This window comes from Meleagris gallopavo, chromosome 1 (genome assembly GCF_000146605.3).
Source record: "Meleagris gallopavo isolate NT-WF06-2002-E0010 breed Aviagen turkey brand Nicholas breeding stock chromosome 1, Turkey_5.1, whole genome shotgun sequence".
In the NCBI taxonomy this organism is placed as follows: Eukaryota; Metazoa; Chordata; class Aves; order Galliformes; family Phasianidae; genus Meleagris; species Meleagris gallopavo.
In genome coordinates, this window is record NC_015011.2 from 114,102,219 (window position 1) to 114,119,429 (window position 17,211).

Genomic DNA, 17,211 nt, shown 5'->3' on the forward strand with positions numbered 1-17,211 from the left:
CAAGTCTGACAGCGGCCTTCCCCAGTACAAACGAGGACACTTCATAATATTAACCTGCTGCTTGTATGCTCTTCTGTGCCTTCCTGAAAACCACTCAGCTTCATTGCTTTATCCTAAACCTTGCAAAAACACTTCAGTTTCCTGATGCTTCATGCACTTATCAGGAACTTTCCTTAGCTCTCAGTGTTGTTTTCAGGTGCAGGGTTTGTTCCTGCCCATGAGTTGCTTGAGCCTTGGGCGATGTTCAGCAAGCTTTGAGCAGCTGTCAGCCCTTGGATCATAAAGGAGCAATGCAGAGGTGACAACTTCTTTTTAGGTCTGAGATCCAGTCATTGGAATGTGGCCATGCAGCATCCTGCTTCTGGCTCAGCCGCAGGGGCTACGTCTGAGAAATGTCAGACACCACACATGCCGAAGAGTTACTCATGTGGGAAATAGGCTGCCCTGGGGATTAGAAGGACTGTTTGCCCAGCCCCTGTTTGGAGTGCGAGGATGAGGGAGAGGCTCTGGGATTGCCCCCAGCGATGCCCAGGAGCCATTGAGGCAGTGCAGCCTTCTCTCAGAACTGCATCAGGGCAATGAGCAACCCCTGGGCCTTCATTGCCTCTGCAGAGCCACTTTACAGGAAGCCGTCAGAGCAAGGATCTGCCAGGTATTTAACTGATGTGAACCTCTCTTTGGCAAACAGCAGAGAAGCAGGGCAGCTACAGCCCTGCACAGGCAATAGAATAGCTTTTGGTCTTCCTGAGGATACTCCAGGCCAGGCACTCTGCAGCTGCGTCCCTTCTGAGCCCCTCTCTGCAAATCAGTTCTCGAGCAATACTCTTATGCACTGAGCAGAAAGGAAGAATGATGAAGTATAGCAGAGCTTAAGTGAAACTCCTGTCTGGGAGAACTGTCCTGATAATGGTATTTTAAGCTATTTGAAGGGTGTGGTGCCCAATGCACAATGCACTGCTTTCTTATTGAAGCATGCCCTAAATGCAATTCTCTCTTATCACAGCTCTCATTTCATAGCACAGCTCAGTCAGCACTGTGAATAGTGAGGCAGAAGCAGCTCTGTCAGAGCCAAGGAACATCAAACATTGTTGGGCAGCTCTTTAAGCAGATTGGGAGCAGCTGAGAGCCACAGAACCCAGGGTGGAGGGGAGGACTGGCAAACTGGAGAGTGAGCACATACTGTTATGCCAGGGCAACCTCAGCCTCTGCGCCGCCACAGTGGTGGCAAACTATCTCAGTCTCAGTACTAGCCAACCAGACCAGCCACAATTGTGTATAACAACAGCTCTGGTTGAGACCAGAGCTTAACTCCGTTTGTTTTCTTCTAATGGCTGCTGCGTCACAGCCCCTACTGAACTTCATTTTCTCAGTTTCCTGTTTCTTTTTGTGCTGTGGCACAAATGGTTCTACTTCCAAATATAGATGTAGATTTTCATGCACCTGCATGAAAAATTGGAATTTTTGAGCATATAGGCTGGTTTTAGCATGCCAAAATGTACTGGGCTCAGTGATTGTGCAGTTACCTTACCAGCGTAAAAGAGAAAAGAAAAAAGTTAAAGCAAACAGTCATCACAGTCCCTGTTCTCTATTGAAAAAGAAGACGTCATATCAAGGTAATAAACATCATTCTTTGCTCTAAAAGACAACGGGACACACGGGTAAGGGAGAAACTGCAGCCAAAAGTGGTATTAAAAAAAAAACTGTCAACACTTCACCACATGACAGTCTCACAAGCAAATTAAGGAAAGGTGAGCGAGACAAGAATCACAAAAGGCACATAATTACATAAAAAACAGACTCCAGCCCATCAGTCAAGGAGATGGGCTGTTTTAATTGATAGCTTCTCTGGGTCCTGCTGTATGCTGTATGATCTGGATGTGAGAACAGAAAACCTGGTAATAGGTTTGCAGGCATTGCCAACCTGTGAGTCTTTTGAAGGATTACAATTCCAAATGATCATAAAAAATTGGAAAAATGATCTGAAATCATTGTGATGGACTTTAGCCAAATCTGAAATGCTGTAATTAGTGCTGCCCTAGTGCCAGGTGTACAGAGAGAAAAAGAGGATGGGCTGGACAGAGAACAGGACTACTAGAAAGTAACTCACAGTCTGAATATGAGTTAATTTTGGCTGATGTTTCCAGAAAGGAAGGGTGTATCAGCAAGGTATAGCATGTAAGTCACAGGCAGTGACCCTTGTACTGATGACTGATAAGGTTTCAGCTATGATCAGTTTTGGAAATCATCTCTGAAGAAGCACAAATTGCGGAGGGTCTGAATGGCATCAGCAAGAAAAATATGCAATGAGAGAGCGTGACCACTGAGGAAGGGCTGCAAGAATGCTGTTGTCTTTCTTTCGGGAAAAGAAGATTCTTGGAAGATTCTGCACAGATGACGGAGATCACTTATCCTTGGTGCATGGGACACGGATATCAAGAGATATTGAGAAAAAAGAAAAGAAACTGAGCTGACAGCAAAGACACTGGAATGAATCACCCAAGAAAAGCAATGAGTTCCTCTTTGTCAAAGGTCTGTGAGATGAGGTTAAGGTAACACTCTAAAAGGAGAACTCAGGAATAATCCATGTTCTCAGCAAACATCTGGGTGGGCTGATCCCTTGAGGCTTTGCTTGCTGGGTCCTCTGCTGGTTGTGGCCCAGTTGAGGCCATGCTGTGCTCAGCCCTGTGCAGACAGGAGGGATTTGACAGTGAAGGGGCTGCTTGCTGCTTCTCTATGTAACAGACTTGCAATGTTTTCAGAGAAGCTCTGCTGAGAACAAGAAAACAACCCCATGGATGTGGCTGCAGCCACATCTCAAAATGTGTTCCCACTCCCCTCTGCATTATCCTGAGCAGAAATGGGCTAATTTACAAAGTACTGAGGTACTGTTGGATCAATAACACTCAACCCAAGCTGCATTTACAGAACGAATTCAAACATTGATTTTCCCATTGATTTGCAGTAAGTACTAAGTTCCTAGCTAGATTAGCAAAGATATTTAGATATTTAAGTGAAATCATCTTAGTAATCTTAGTACTTAAATCCAGTTGATTTATAGTTAAGGTTAGATCACTACACCAGAGGCTATGATCCCACTATGTCCCTTGCTTCTTTCTGGTAATTCACCTTAAAAATTAAATTTTATATGACCTACTCATTTTGAAAATGAGTTTTAAAGCCTTTTAAAACATGGACATGAACATCCAACCAGGTACCCTATGTTAGGCTATTGGTAATTTCTTTCTGCCTGGGAAATAAGGTCATGGCTTGGTGTTGCAGTGAGTTTTCTAAATATTTTTACAGCTTATCACCAACCTGTTAAAGGACTCAAAGATTCTGAGCTACCAAAGACACTGGCAGGCTATAGATAAAGTAAGCAGCAGTATCATTGACAGCACACTTGGGAAACATTAACTAAAAGTAAAAGCCTTTTATAAGAAGGCCATAAAATGGTAGGAGTAATAATGTTCTTCCAAAGTTAATCATTGACTTTTGTTTATTTGACTTTTTACAAAAACTTTTACCTTTCTTTCCTACAATGGATAAAACCTATAAAAGGCCTGGAAAATTGGGTTCAGCCTCTTTAGTTCACACTTGCTATGCATAAAGGCTGATGAGAAGAAGGCAGAGAAGCTCACCTGAGGAAACCTACTTCATCCAGAGGTTCTCAGTCTGCTCGTGAATATGTTGGTTCACTTCTGGCTTCTCTGTGGTCTGAGCGCTGTTGTGACTCCTCAGGATGTCACACAGGAAGCCCAAACATTTCTGGCAGAGTTCAATGTGAGAGCAGAAGACATCAGCTATGAAAACTCACTTGCCTCATGGGACTACAACACCAACATAACTGAGGAGACAGCCAGGAAGATGGTAAGTGCTCCATTCCTTGGGTTTTACTAGTGTTTTGGGAATCCAGTTGTTGCTTTCCAGTTTGTTTTGGTTTCACTAAGGTGGACATACTTTAGGGACTTGCATTAACACAGTAATGCTTCACTGGAGTGTGCAGGCCACTGATAGCCCCTGAGGCTGGTGCCTGGGCTTCCCACACATTGCACGGGGTTGGTTGGAGGCTGGACTCACTTCCAGCCATCACGTCAAGTCACTCCAGTGAGAGGAGGGAAAAGACAAGGGAGTGCTGAATGCTTGGCCCCAGAATCAGCTGGATGCAGAGAGACCTTTCTCCACATTCACTGCTGTTCCAAGCTCACTCAAAATGATGTTTCTGAGCAGGTTACCACACGTTTTCTGAATGCAGATGTTTTGTTAAATGTTTGCTGATGATCTTGTATAGCATTCTGTATCTTTTACACTTTAGGAGACCTTCCCAGCAAATTCATCTCATAACTCTAGCTGCTAAGAGATTGGCTGGAAGTATTAAACTGGGAAAAATGAAGTGAGATAAGATTTCCAAAAAACCAACAGTGGAATTTGTAGTATGGTGGTCTAGAACATTGATTTGAAAGTGAATTTATATCTCAAGGAAGGACCACAGAATTTGTACTTGCAAGATATTTCAAGCAGCTTGTCCTGCTTTCCAGCATCAACATCTTGCTGCCCCAATCAACTGGGCCTCTTGGCAAGTGCTTGTGTTTGCAAGAGCAGTCAGCCATGCTCTGACCAGTTGCTGATACTGCCGTGCTGCAGCCTAGCATCTCATAACCTTGGAGCCATTAAAAATGAAAAGAAGCACCTAGAGATTTGTAGCTACGTGCCTTTTAAGGTTAACTCAAGTCTTAGAGAAAAACAGTTCAGAGCATAAAAATGAAGCTGAATATCCTATGTCTACTTTGGTGCAATGGCATAAGCCTTCCACTTTGTCTTACAGCTTAATTAAAACATGGTTTAATTATAGTATTTCTTAATTAAAGCAAAGAGACCGGTTACTGGAAGAAATCCTAATGGCTAATCATTGTCAATCTGGAATGCTTTCCAAGGCACCAGGTACTTAAACTGTAATGTTTCCAAACACGTAAAATGAAAGACCCGTATAGCACTTTCAGCATTAATGAGATGGTAATAAAATACGTGAGGAGATACCAGCAATAAGAACCAATTAGTCCAGTGCTCAGAGGGGAAATTTTCTCTCACTTGATCTCTTTGGTAGTGCTGATAATAAACTCACTGCTTCCCATCCTCCCTCTGTGTGGGAGGAGCAGAGTTAATGAATACTGTCCCTTTTGACTCCTTCCCTTCCATTTTCCTTCTAAATTGGGCCACAAAAGTCATAACTGTTCCTCTGACTTATCAACCAGTTTCTTTAATTGGGGAAAAAACAGACTGCAAGCTTAATGCTTCTGTAACCACAGAGCCCCTCTCCTGCCCTGCTGCCTCTAGCACACCTCCCCTTCCCCAGTTGGGGATTTGCACAGCGATGGTCTTCCTCTGGGTCCTCATCAAGTTCTTGCCCAGTTTTGCAAGCTGCTGAGAAAAGGGCAGACCTGTTTGCTTTGCTCTTGTGAAGGAGGAGTGTTTGGAAAGATTGCCAGGGGCTGTGTGGGTATCTTATGTCTGTTGCTGCCCTGAAGCACAGGGCTGAACAACCTGGTCACAGCCCTCAAGAAAGCCTTGGTCTCATTGTGCATTTATTGCATCCTTCAGCTGCAAGATGTAACAGATTTTACAAGCACCCTCTCCACAGCCAGGAAGTTGTCATGTGCACAATTAATTAAACTATCTCAAGGGCTGAGGTTAATTAAAAAAAATCTGCTCTTGATGCCATTTTGGACAGGTGCTGATGTGCTAATCTTCCTGTACAAACATATTTGAAAAAGGATGAAAAAAAAAAAGAAGAGGGATCTTTTGAAGATGGCTTCAAGACTAAGTAATATTCATATGGTTGTTGCTTCATGCACTGACATTTGGAATTTCATGCATATGTAATTGCAATTGACACAGGCTGCCCATAGAAGCTGTGGTGCCCCATCCCTGGAGGCGCTAAGGCCAGGTTGGATGGGGCCCTGGGCAGCCTGAGCTGGTGGGGGAAAGCCCTGCCCACTGCAGGGGTTGGGGGTGGGTGGGCTTTGAGGTCCCTTCCAACCTGCTGCACTCTCAATGGAGTGACACAGTATTTGTTTGAACCCCTTGCAGAGTGAGGCGGGCGCCAAGTGGGCAGCATTTTATGAGGAGGCCTCCAGGAACGCTAGCCGCTTCTCACTAGCTGACATCCAGGATGCTGCCACCAGGCTCCAGATCCAGTCTCTGCAAGACAGGGGATCCTCTGTGCTGTCACCGGAAAAATACAGCAGGGTAAGAAAGTTGCTGAGCGTAGCTCATTTGTGCTACATGAGCAAGGGTATGGAGTTGTCACCACCCTGCCTGGCTTGGGATTGTGCTTTTTACAGGAGCACGTACCTGCACCAGGTGACCTTAGAAATACAAGGGGTGTCTGGCTTAGAAGTTGCTTCCCACTCATGTCAGCAGTTTGTCATGTTATCCATGCAATAAATTGCAAACTTGCACCCGCCTCAGAGTTGCCCTTGCACAAGTGGCCAGATTAGTCATATGGGAAAGGAGGACCTGTGCTGAGTGCGCAGCTATGTGCTAGCGAGGGTAATAAGCAGAAGGAGGTGGGTGAAAGGACGCTCAGTGAATCAGGAAGGTGGAGGCAGAAAGAGCCTTTCTTCAGCAAGATGCTAAGGCCAACATTTAGCAAGATTTAGAATGAGGTTTGAATTTTCACTGACGCATTCACATAAAATGCATGTTTATGATAGCAACTGTATGTGGAATTGCAGTGAACAATGCAGTGAGCTCCACAGACTCAAAAGGAATCTATAACCCACTCAAGGGTTGAGTTGGCACTTTATGGCTGAAGATCACACTGTAAGATAACATTGAGATAGGGAATCCTATGGTCCTCCTTATTGAGGAGTGAGAAGTTGGACTTGATGATCCTTGTGGGTCCCTTCTGACTTGGGGTTCTGTGCTATGTTCTGTGGTTCTATGGAAGCATACTGAGATTTTTTGGCTAAGATCAGCACAGTTAGCCACAATGCATGTAATGTGCAGACTGGCTGGGCTTTCTCCAAATGAGATGTGTCTCTGGAAAGACAGATTGCCTTGCTGGGGATGCTGAAGATTCATAGAAATATGTATTTATTTTAGAGCACAGCAGTGCACTAATAGTAGTGCTGTCTCTCTTGAGGAGGTATTTTCTTCAGTATCGTCTACATTTAGACACATCCAGGTTCCTAGATAAATAGTCTTTTGGCTGAAATGATTGATTTTTGCATGAAAAGTGACTTTCTGCAGTCTGATAGGATTCTGTATTCTTTAAATATTTTTCACTGACACAAAAATTTCTTGGGATCCTCATTCATTTTAATGCTGACTGTGATAAAGTTGGAGCTAGTCATTAATGACTCCTCTCACTGACAGCTCTAAATGGTTCTGGTTTAAAACTCAAATGGAGGAAAAAACTAGTCCTAAAGGAAAAGCTAAAGGTAGCATGTGTTTTTCATGAGACACAAAAACTTGAAAACATTAATAAATAAATAAAAATGGATCAAGCTGTGGAGCACAGCTTCTGAGCTGAATGATTCCATGATTCCAGATGCATCTGGCCTTCAGCTGATGCAAAATCTGGGCAGCAGCTTCTCAATGGTGGGCTTTGAGCCAGTGTGTATGCGGATGTGATGCGATGAGCTCAGCCTGGCTGCCTGCATAGAAGGGGCTTTCTTGCTGTTGCTTCAAACCATGAGGAGGCTACAGATAGATCCATGTTCATGGGAGTGTGTTGCTAAACTTTATTGCTTTATTGCATGTGTCTATTGACAGTTCAAGTTCATTAAATGCAGAGCTCTGCTGAATGGATATTAAAGACCTGTAGATTACATCATATATTCAAGAAATTATCTGTCTCTTCCAGTTAGGCCCTGCTTTAATAATGTGTTCAGGCAAGTTTTTTCATTAATCTCTACTGAGCTTAGATATAGGCTGAAATGTTAAGCTGGTGTGTGAAGTGTTGAATAGAGCTCTTAAGGAATCAGCATAACTGACTGTTATTTTGCACAGAGTGTGTTTCTAATGGGATATCTCACATCTAATTTGCAGCTGAACTCTGTGATGAACTCAATGAGCACCATCTACAGCACTGGGATCGTCTGCAAAGCCACTGAACCGTTCGACTGTTTGGTGCTGGAGCCAGGTGTGGCATTAACAAGTGTCCCTATGGTGCCCTTTGTAGTGTGAGTTCAAAAAGTGAGGGGAATCCATGAGAGCCTCCTAATTGTGAGAAAACAGTTTTCCCAGATATACCCATAGTTATATCCTGCTATCTAAAACTTAGTCAAAGTTTCATTGCAGCTTGCAGTTCAGGGACCTTGGGGATCTTGATGAACGAAAAGCTGGACATGAGCCAGCAGTGTGCTCTTGCAGCCCAAAAGTCCAACTGCATCCTGGGCTGCATCAAAAGAAGGATGGCAGCAGAGAGAGGCCAGTCCCAAGAACACTGCCAAGTCAAGGGGAAGCGGGGGGAGAGTATGGCTGATTTAACTGACTCATAGTCTGTTCTATATCTCTTAAAGATAAGAAAGGAAAAATCTTACGTCCACATGATGATCATCCACATGAAATTGTCAAAAAGGATGCAATAAAATAACGGGATTTTTTAATATATCAAACACATATCTCAGCTCATGGTATTTCTTTTGCTTTGGCTCATTTGCCTGCTGTGAAAAAAAAATAAAGAGATTCTGCTTTTTCAAGGCCGGGTACTTATTTTTTTTGTTGTTATTCTGACAGGTCTGGATGATATTATGGCCAATAGCATAGATTATCATGAGCGACTGTGGGCCTGGGAAGGCTGGAGAGCTGATATTGGCAGGATGATGAGACCATTATATGAAGAGTATGTTGAACTTAAAAATGAGGCTGCAAGGCTTAATAGTGAGTTGCATTTTCTTTCTTTTTTTTCTCTTTTTTTTTTCCTGGCTTCTCTTGACCTTAATCTTGCACAATTTTCACAGAATTTACAAACCAGATCATTTTACACATTGATAATGGGTTTTTTGTACATATTTGCTCTCAGTGTGCGCGATGCAAAATAAAATGCAGTGCAGACATGTGCCAAAGAGCAGATCAGAATTATGTTGCCAGCCTGAAACACAAGGGGGATGTCTTTGTTGATACTTTTAATATTGCTCTTCCATAGATACTGCCTTCCCCAGAACTGCGCTGTTGTGCTTTGAGGGCAGGCTGAATTTCCAACCTAGTGTTACTAGGGGAAAGGCTGTTGTTGGTCTGCATGGGGTCAACAGGGAGCTGCACTTCTGCTGGTAGCTGAGCTATATTTTGTGCTGTGTCCTGGGGTGATACCTCCTGCTTTTCAGATTATTCTGACTATGGAGACTACTGGAGAGCAAATTATGAAACAGATTATCCAGAAGAGTATAAATACAGCCGTGACCAGCTGGTTCAAGATGTGGAGAAGACATTTGAGCAGGTAAGGGAAGGGAAAATCTCTCGTGGGGCTCTTGGGCTGTATTTTGTTATGGTATATCGTAGGGTCGTGTGCTGATGTTGTGAAGGAAGAATATAGACCTGCTCTAGACTAGCCAGTCTTAGTCTACACGGAGTTGAACAGCTGTTGGGGGTCATCAATGGCATTTTTACCTCTGCAGCCATTCAAAGACAAGTCCAAAAGAAAGAAGCAGAGAGCATATACGTTTTGTATCCTTTTCTGGAGTGCCCTTTTCTTCTTGATCTTCTCAGTGCAAAGACTTTGTACCAGACTCTAAAAGGAATTCTGAAGGATGCCCCTTCCCACAGTCCCCAAACAGTTGCCACATGGGGATGGTGCAGTTTGGTCCCACAGGTTGTGCCTTGCCAAAGGCTTTAGATCCTTATCTTGCTTCCAAGTAGACCCTGTGAGGGTAAATAGCAGCCTAGTTACTCCATGTCTAAAACTAGAAATGCTCCCTTACTAATAGTTGAGCAGGACATCTGGGGCTAGAATATGGCCTTGGTGCTTAAGCTCTAAGGTGAGGACAAAGCTCAGCCACAAGCATGGTGTGCATTTACCTGTAGGGGAAATTCTATCAAATACCTTTGAGGATCTCTGTTCAGGAGGGACAAGTTGGCTAGAGCCAAGAAAAATTAATTTACTTCCTCCTTCTCTCCTGCCTCCAGATAAAACCTCTGTACCAGCAGCTGCATGCCTATGTGAGGCACCGTTTGGAGCAAGTCTACGGCTCTGAGCTCATCAACCCCACTGGATGCCTCCCTGCACATTTGCTGGGTACGACAACGTGGCCAGTTCGCACAAGCCTGACCTTGTATGTGGGATGAACACCTTCAAGGCACATGGGAACAGAGTAATCTGCCTGTTTAATATTAACAAACAGGGTACACATAAGAGAATGGGAGAGGAGAAATGAGATGCCCCTGGCAGAGATGGCACAGGTGTTCAGCAACAGGGGCATATGGGAAGGCAAATGTCTCCATACCTGCTGGAGCTGTGGGAACCCAACTTGAAACTCCAGCACTGCACTGGGACATTTCCCTCCTCTTGGCAGCATTTGAGACTTCCAGAGAGGTTTATTTTTTTTTCCTTTCAAATCTTGTCCTTAGCTTCGGTGTTTCATGATTTTGCTTTCAAAGCATGCAACATCAAGCTTCTCTAACTGTAATGTATACAAGCACAACAGTGGCAATGACATGGGCGAGCAACATGGGTGTTCAGTTTTGAGCAGTCCTTTAGGAGGACAATCAGTCCTGGAACTGTATTCTCACTCAATGTACACTCACTGAATGGCTAATTTGGAAGAATAAAAGATTGTTGATTGGACTTTGACATATTTGTGACTTCCCAGTGCTACTCCCCTCTGGGTCAAACCCGTGTAGGCATATAAGCATTCCTGTTTATAATACTGACCAATTTATAGAATTATCTGACAGCTTTGAATAATGCACCAGTATGTAAAGTTCTTCTATGTTTTTTTCTCTTTTGAAGGTGATATGTGGGGTAGATTTTGGACAAATCTGTATAACTTGACCGTTCCCTATCCAGACAAACCAAACATTGATGTAACTTCGGCTATGGTTCAAAAGGTGAGACATGATGAAGACTTTATTCAATATGTGTTATGTTATGAATTTAGATGGAGTAAAAGTTACACACATTTCAGCCACTCTAGAAAACCAAAGCTGTCCTAAGGCAGTCACACCATTAGCAAAGGATTGCTTTCTGCTCTTCACCTTAATGTGTTCATTCATTTCCTACTGTACCTTTTCCCTTAACTGTTGTCCTCTCTTTGTTCTCTAGTCTCTTTGACCTGGCTTAATCTAAGCTCCGAGTCTATTTCCTGAGATACTTATCCATTAAGAGATACATTTTGTAAATATAAATATTGTAGGACTCACGGAGCTGGCTGGTATCAAATATGAGCTTTGCAAACTATTACCATAATCAAATAATTTCTGTATCACAGGATTTTTTTGCCAGTCCTGTTTATTTGGGCGCAGCTAGGAAACAGAAATGCTACCTACCTCTTATCTTTTGATAACTGCATAGCACCATAAGGTCTGTATTTGAGTTGTGCAGCGTTAACAACCATGACTCTTGCAAGACTGAGAACACGGGTGAAGGTAACTCTCTGTACTGAACCCTACTACTTTTATAAAAAAAGAGGGAGTTGAATGGAATGTCATTTTTGAAATGTGGTCATTCACCTGATATCTACCTTCCACAAATAGGAACTGCTCCATTCAAATGTTATACTGGCAAGTGTGGATAGCTAAATTTGATTCATAAGCAGTATGCATCAATCTCATCCATATTTTCTAGCACTGCAACCCCTGTAGTCTTAAATTTACATATTGTGAAGCACCACTGTGAGGAAAGAAGGCATTGCTTACAGAGCTGCAGGGACGAGGTCTGGGCTCATCTTTGTTTGTGGATGTGCCTAATTTAGGACTGGTGTCTAACTTAGCCATCTGCCACATAAATCTCTGTAAAAGCTCAGCTCAGTCACTGCAGGCATTTGAAAATATTCTGGACATTCAGTTACAATCTTAGTGGCAACTCTTACGAATGGATTTGCCAGGTTTAAAGTTCTGACTGAGCCCTCCACTCACACATTTGCTATGATCACGGCTCCACTGCCTCCAATAAGTTGTCCCCCACTGAAGTGGCTGAAAAATCAGATCCCACACCTGGCATGTTGCTGAGCCTTTAATTATCTCCACACCCTTATCTATTACTTAGGGCTTCTCTTGTCTGGGTCAGGTGCTATCTGCTAACTCTGATTGCAGAAGCCTACTTTGTTTGTGGAGAAAACACTGAATTCTAATTCCCAGCAGAATTTACAAAAGTGCCCAAAAGCGGTCGCTGCCACCTGATTTGCAGTAAGTCGGGTGATGACCTGAAGTCATTGAGAGGCCAATGTGAAATCAGCTGTGCTACTTTAAGTCAACATTTGAGAACAGGCTCCATGCAGAAGAAACGACCAAAGGTGATGTTGTCTGTTTCAGAACTGGGATGCACTGAAAATATTCAAAACCGCTGAGGCTTTTTTCGTCTCTATTGGCCTTTACAACATGACTGCAGGCTTCTGGACAAATTCCATGCTCACAGAGCCCACCGACAACAGGAAGGTTGTCTGCCATCCTACAGCATGGGATATGGGAAAGAATGACTACAGGTACTGCATTCTCTGTGACCCTTTCTCGTAGCATCTCCTCAAACATTCATTTTTACACTAAATATGCACCGTGCTGTTTGAAGATTTCACTTTTTCTTTATTCATCACTTTATTCATCACTCTGACTGATAAACGGAAATGACAGACAAGGAAGACCCTGTGGGATTGTAAAACTTACTGTGTATCTCTTCCTGTAAAGATCTAAGGACTATTCTCAAATTTGAGCAGAACAGTGACTATTATATGAATTAGAGAGGTAATGACTATGTTTGTGGGCTTAAAGAGTAAGTATAAATGTAGGTTCTTTTTTTATATCAGTGGGATTTATGGACATGTGCACATTCTGCAGCAATGGCACAGGTCCCTCGGCAGCAAATGAAAACCCTTGAGATGCCACCAGCTGTATTTAGCAGATGTATCAGAACTGGAAGGCAGACTCCCAGAGCTTCATGAAAAAACATCAGTTTACTTAATACTTGGGAAAGGAGAGGGACAGCAAATTCTCACACAGTGAAGTCTCCTGGGATGAGTTCTGTCCTTTATTAAGCGGTTCCTGCATGAGGATGAAATAGCAGGAGTGACTGACACATGGGTTTTTTGGCACTACCACCTGCTTAGAAATGGATGCTGGCTCTGACTCATGGCATGAGCTTATCACCAAGTTTCAGGGAGCAGATGCTTCATATAAAACAGCCATTTTCTCATGCTCCCAGTGCAATTTCCAGATCAATGAAACTGTTTTGCAGGCTTTTCCTCCAAGCCTCACTCTTGCAAGAGAGCATACTAGGGCTGCTCAGGATGCAGGCAGGGCTCAGGCAACAGCCAGCCCGGGCACAATCTCTAACCACAGATGCTTTTCTATGGCTCATAGGATCAAGATGTGCACCAAGGTGACAATGGATGACTTCCTGACAGCGCACCATGAGATGGGGCACATTGAGTACGACATGGCATATTCCGTGCAGCCCTTCCTGTTGCGAGATGGAGCCAATGAGGGCTTCCATGAAGCAGTAGGAGAAATCATGTCGCTCTCCGCAGCAACACTACAGCATCTGAAATCTCTCGACCTCCTTGAGCCAACTTTCCAAGAGGATGAAGGTGAATAAATGTATAAATAATATATATTTAACTAAAAACACTTGTGGGACTTCACAGCCCATCTAGATGAGCCTCCAATGAGTCTTTTCTATTTCTTGAAGACTATTTTCTTGAAAAATTTGGTATATAAAGCCATGCTTTTCTCTACCAAGGTATTCATTTAGCAAATTAGGTGAAACTAAAGCCTTGAGACTTACGTTCCCCTTTATGTGAATACTGAGTGGACAACGTAGGTGAGGTAAACCCTCACTATAATGCAGTTTGTTTCGCCTCTCTGAGCATTACATTCTAAGGATGGAGATGTACTAAAATCTTCAACCTAGAATTCCCTGGGATGTTTTTCACTGGAGGAAAATAGCATGTAAATGCCTAAGGGTTAGGTTATTGAAAAGGTAGGGGTGAAAAAAAAATAAGATGCAGAATCATATACAAAATTTAAGTGATTTTTTTTCCTCATGTTTTTTCAGCAGTATTCTTTCTTCCACTTTTTCCTTAGTGAAAAAATCTGTAACTCAAACCATATGTAAGTATTAGCTATAAAGGGAAGGAACTGTAGGTGCCTAATTAGATACTAACTGCTACCATAACCATTACCTTAACTGCCTATCTCTTCAGAAACTGAAATCAACTTTCTGCTCAAACAAGCACTAACGATTGTTGGAACAATGCCTTTTACTTACATGCTGGAGAAGTGGAGATGGATGGTGTTTAATGGTGAGATTACAAAGCAGGAATGGACGAAGCGGTGGTGGGAGATGAAGTAAGTTTGGGAGCTTTTTGCAACGAGAGCTTTTTGCAAATAACTTTGGAAACCTCTGTTCCTAATTTCTCAGTGTATGGAGATGCCTATGTCCCCCTGTTTAAGATCTGTTTCTTGGGCTGTTTCTGCAAAGCCCAGCAGGGTGCCAGGTAGAAGTTCCCAGTGTGGTGCAGATGAGGTGTCACAGACAGAGTATCCCCATTAGCCCTGAGTTCATCCACAGGTAACTTACTTACCTCCCAGCAGATTTTCTCCTCATTTCTAACATCAGCTTCTCGGATGAACTTGTGGCCTTTGCACGAAGTCTTCCAAATTCCAGGATCAGCATTGCTGTCCCCTTGATGTAAGCCCCAGGTCATCTTCATAGCTTGACCACAGCCCTTCCCTGAGTCTCACTGAAGCACACTGGTTTGCTCCCCACCCCTTAAGGACAAGTGGAGGGTAGAGTTAATTGCACTTACCAGCCTGAGAAGCATACATGTCTCAGTCTAACAAATACGTCAGCATAATTTTCTCTTTAGCTTTTCCTCTCCATTTTACGGTGGTTTTGGATGTAAATCATCCAAAAGAACCCAGACTGCTTATTTCCTCTCCTATGAATTCATATTCCTGCTAACTACTACCTTTCTCAGTTAAGAAAATACAGTTCCTTGGCAAGTAGCAGGCAGAGGAGCCTCTTCGTATTAGCCTCACCAGCCAATCTGTTTCCGCCACTCTGTAGTTCAAGATGAAAAAGTAGCTTCATTCAGGCTAGAGTCATTTCCTGAGATGGTTAACATGGGAGCTGAGTAACTGAAAGAAACCAAACAAGCACCACAATGAAGATGGCTCTCTAACAGGAATACAAACAAAGCCACCATCATCAAACAAACTCTATGATAAAAAATGATGTCAGCAAGCCTTCTGACCTATTGTAAAAATCAGTCAGCTTCGATTTATTCAAAAGTAGCAGAGATGTCAGAGAAATGGAGAATGACTAATTGCTCAGGGAAGCTTATCATATCTGTTGTAATGACACTGCAAAGCTCCGTGCTGGAACAAGACCTTGTCATACTGATTTATGAAAAATATTTCCATGTAAGCTTTTTACTGTTTTCAGAAATTAGGACATGAGTTTGTTGCCATAGTATTGATCCAGAAACATGCTCTCAGGAAAAAAAATAAAAGCTTCCTCTCCGGGCCGGTGGGACAGCAGGTCATAACCCTTTGGGCCGTACAGTCTCTATCTGCTTTCACCCAGCATGGAACCGCAAGTGTTAGTGTCCAAACTTGGGATGTCCCAGGACATGATGTGTGCTTGAAATTTGTGTTTTGTAGCATAATTCACACACTTGTAGCATACTTCACACCACCAATTACTCCCTGCATGCATGCCTTACTGTAAGCACTATTCTTGTGCCATCAGTTTCAAAGCAGCATATTCTCTGTGGTCTCCAGCTGTGGAGCAGTAGGGGTTACCAAGAGCTGTATGTACCTCTTGTGTTTGGAAGGAAGAGAGGTGCCCATATGTATTAGACAACACAGGGGAAGAGCAGAATCATGTACTTATGCTCTTATTAACTACTAATGGAAATTCTGTGTTTTTTCCCTTCCTCCATCTCCAGGAGAGAAATAGTTGGTGTTGTCGAACCAGTCCCTCATGATGAGACGTACTGTGACCCCGCTGCACTGTTTCATGTAGCTAACGATTACTCATTCATAAGGTAGACATATCTTATCAGAATAAGATGTATTACCTAAAATATCTACTCTAGATTCTTACAACGCCATCTTACTCTGTTTTACTGAAGGCTATTGATTTCAGTGGAAATTTTCTGTGGACATCATGGGCTTCTCAGTAGCAGTCTCCGATTGGCCAGGAAGCTGCTGGGCTTCTTGCCAACTGGAGCAGATTTGTTCAGCCCTCATTCCATTGGGAGCACATTGTTACGATGTTCCTGCCTCCTGGAAACCAATGTGCCCCGTACCACCATCACTTGGGTCATGCGTCCATGAAGCATCTGACTCTGAATGTCCATTTGTGCCCCAGCCACCTCATCTTGGGATGCTCAGTCAGAGCAGAGAGACGAGCCTTAAAAACCTTTCTTGCTCCTGAGTTATTGAATCATAGAAGCACCAAGGTTGGAAAAGACCTCCAAGATCATCTAGAACTATCATTGTAGACAGGGGCATTTCTTCTGTATTGGATCGTTACATGATAATTAGCACAGCCTGTAAATACTAGCTGCCTCCCTCCCTGCAGTGAAGCTTCCTAAGCCATAAAAGGGAGCTGACATTGCAGAACTTTCTAAACTCTGAGGGCTCGGGCTTTTCATGACAGGCAGCTAATAAAATATGTGCCTTCCTGCTCCCTGCTTTCCTTTAGGTATTATACCCGGACAATTTATCAGTTCCAGTTTCAGGAGGCACTTTGCAAGGCAGCCAACCATATTGGCCCTCTTCACAAATGTGACATCACCAATTCTACAGCAGCTGGTGAGAATTTGAGGTAACAAAGCCAGTTTCTTACATTTGTAAGTCAGGGCATAGCAAAGCCTAAGTCAACCTTGACAACTTTCAGAGACAGTGAGGTTACACCAAAAGTTGACTTTGCTTGAAAATTTAGCATTTGTCTTCTCACTTCATGTTGACAATTTGAATAAATTTATATCAGCTAAGGATGCAAACATCAAAGGTTGAATTGACTGTTAATGAGAAAATAATTTATTTATTTTA

The 17,211-nt window shown here is 43.1% G+C and overlaps 1 protein-coding gene across 1 annotated transcript in view; it reads left to right on the top strand.

Annotated features, from left to right (window-relative positions):
* The first annotated feature begins 3,552 nt into the window (after positions 1 to 3,552).
* The window catches only part of ACE2 (angiotensin I converting enzyme 2), a 34,095-nt gene continuing 20,436 nt past the window's right edge, over positions 3,553 to 17,211 (top strand). Inside the window, exons 1-12 of the mRNA XM_019612009.2 lie at positions 3,553 to 3,867; positions 6,085 to 6,243; positions 8,050 to 8,143; positions 8,740 to 8,883; positions 9,327 to 9,439; positions 10,126 to 10,234; positions 10,949 to 11,046; positions 12,469 to 12,638; positions 13,510 to 13,736; positions 14,352 to 14,496; positions 16,101 to 16,199; positions 16,862 to 16,985. Of these exons, the coding sequence (XP_019467554.1) occupies positions 3,685 to 3,867; positions 6,085 to 6,243; positions 8,050 to 8,143; positions 8,740 to 8,883; positions 9,327 to 9,439; positions 10,126 to 10,234; positions 10,949 to 11,046; positions 12,469 to 12,638; positions 13,510 to 13,736; positions 14,352 to 14,496; positions 16,101 to 16,199; positions 16,862 to 16,985 (1,665 nt within the window). The 5' untranslated portion in view covers positions 3,553 to 3,684. The remainder of the gene's footprint in view (positions 3,868 to 6,084; positions 6,244 to 8,049; positions 8,144 to 8,739; positions 8,884 to 9,326; positions 9,440 to 10,125; positions 10,235 to 10,948; positions 11,047 to 12,468; positions 12,639 to 13,509; positions 13,737 to 14,351; positions 14,497 to 16,100; positions 16,200 to 16,861; positions 16,986 to 17,211) is intronic.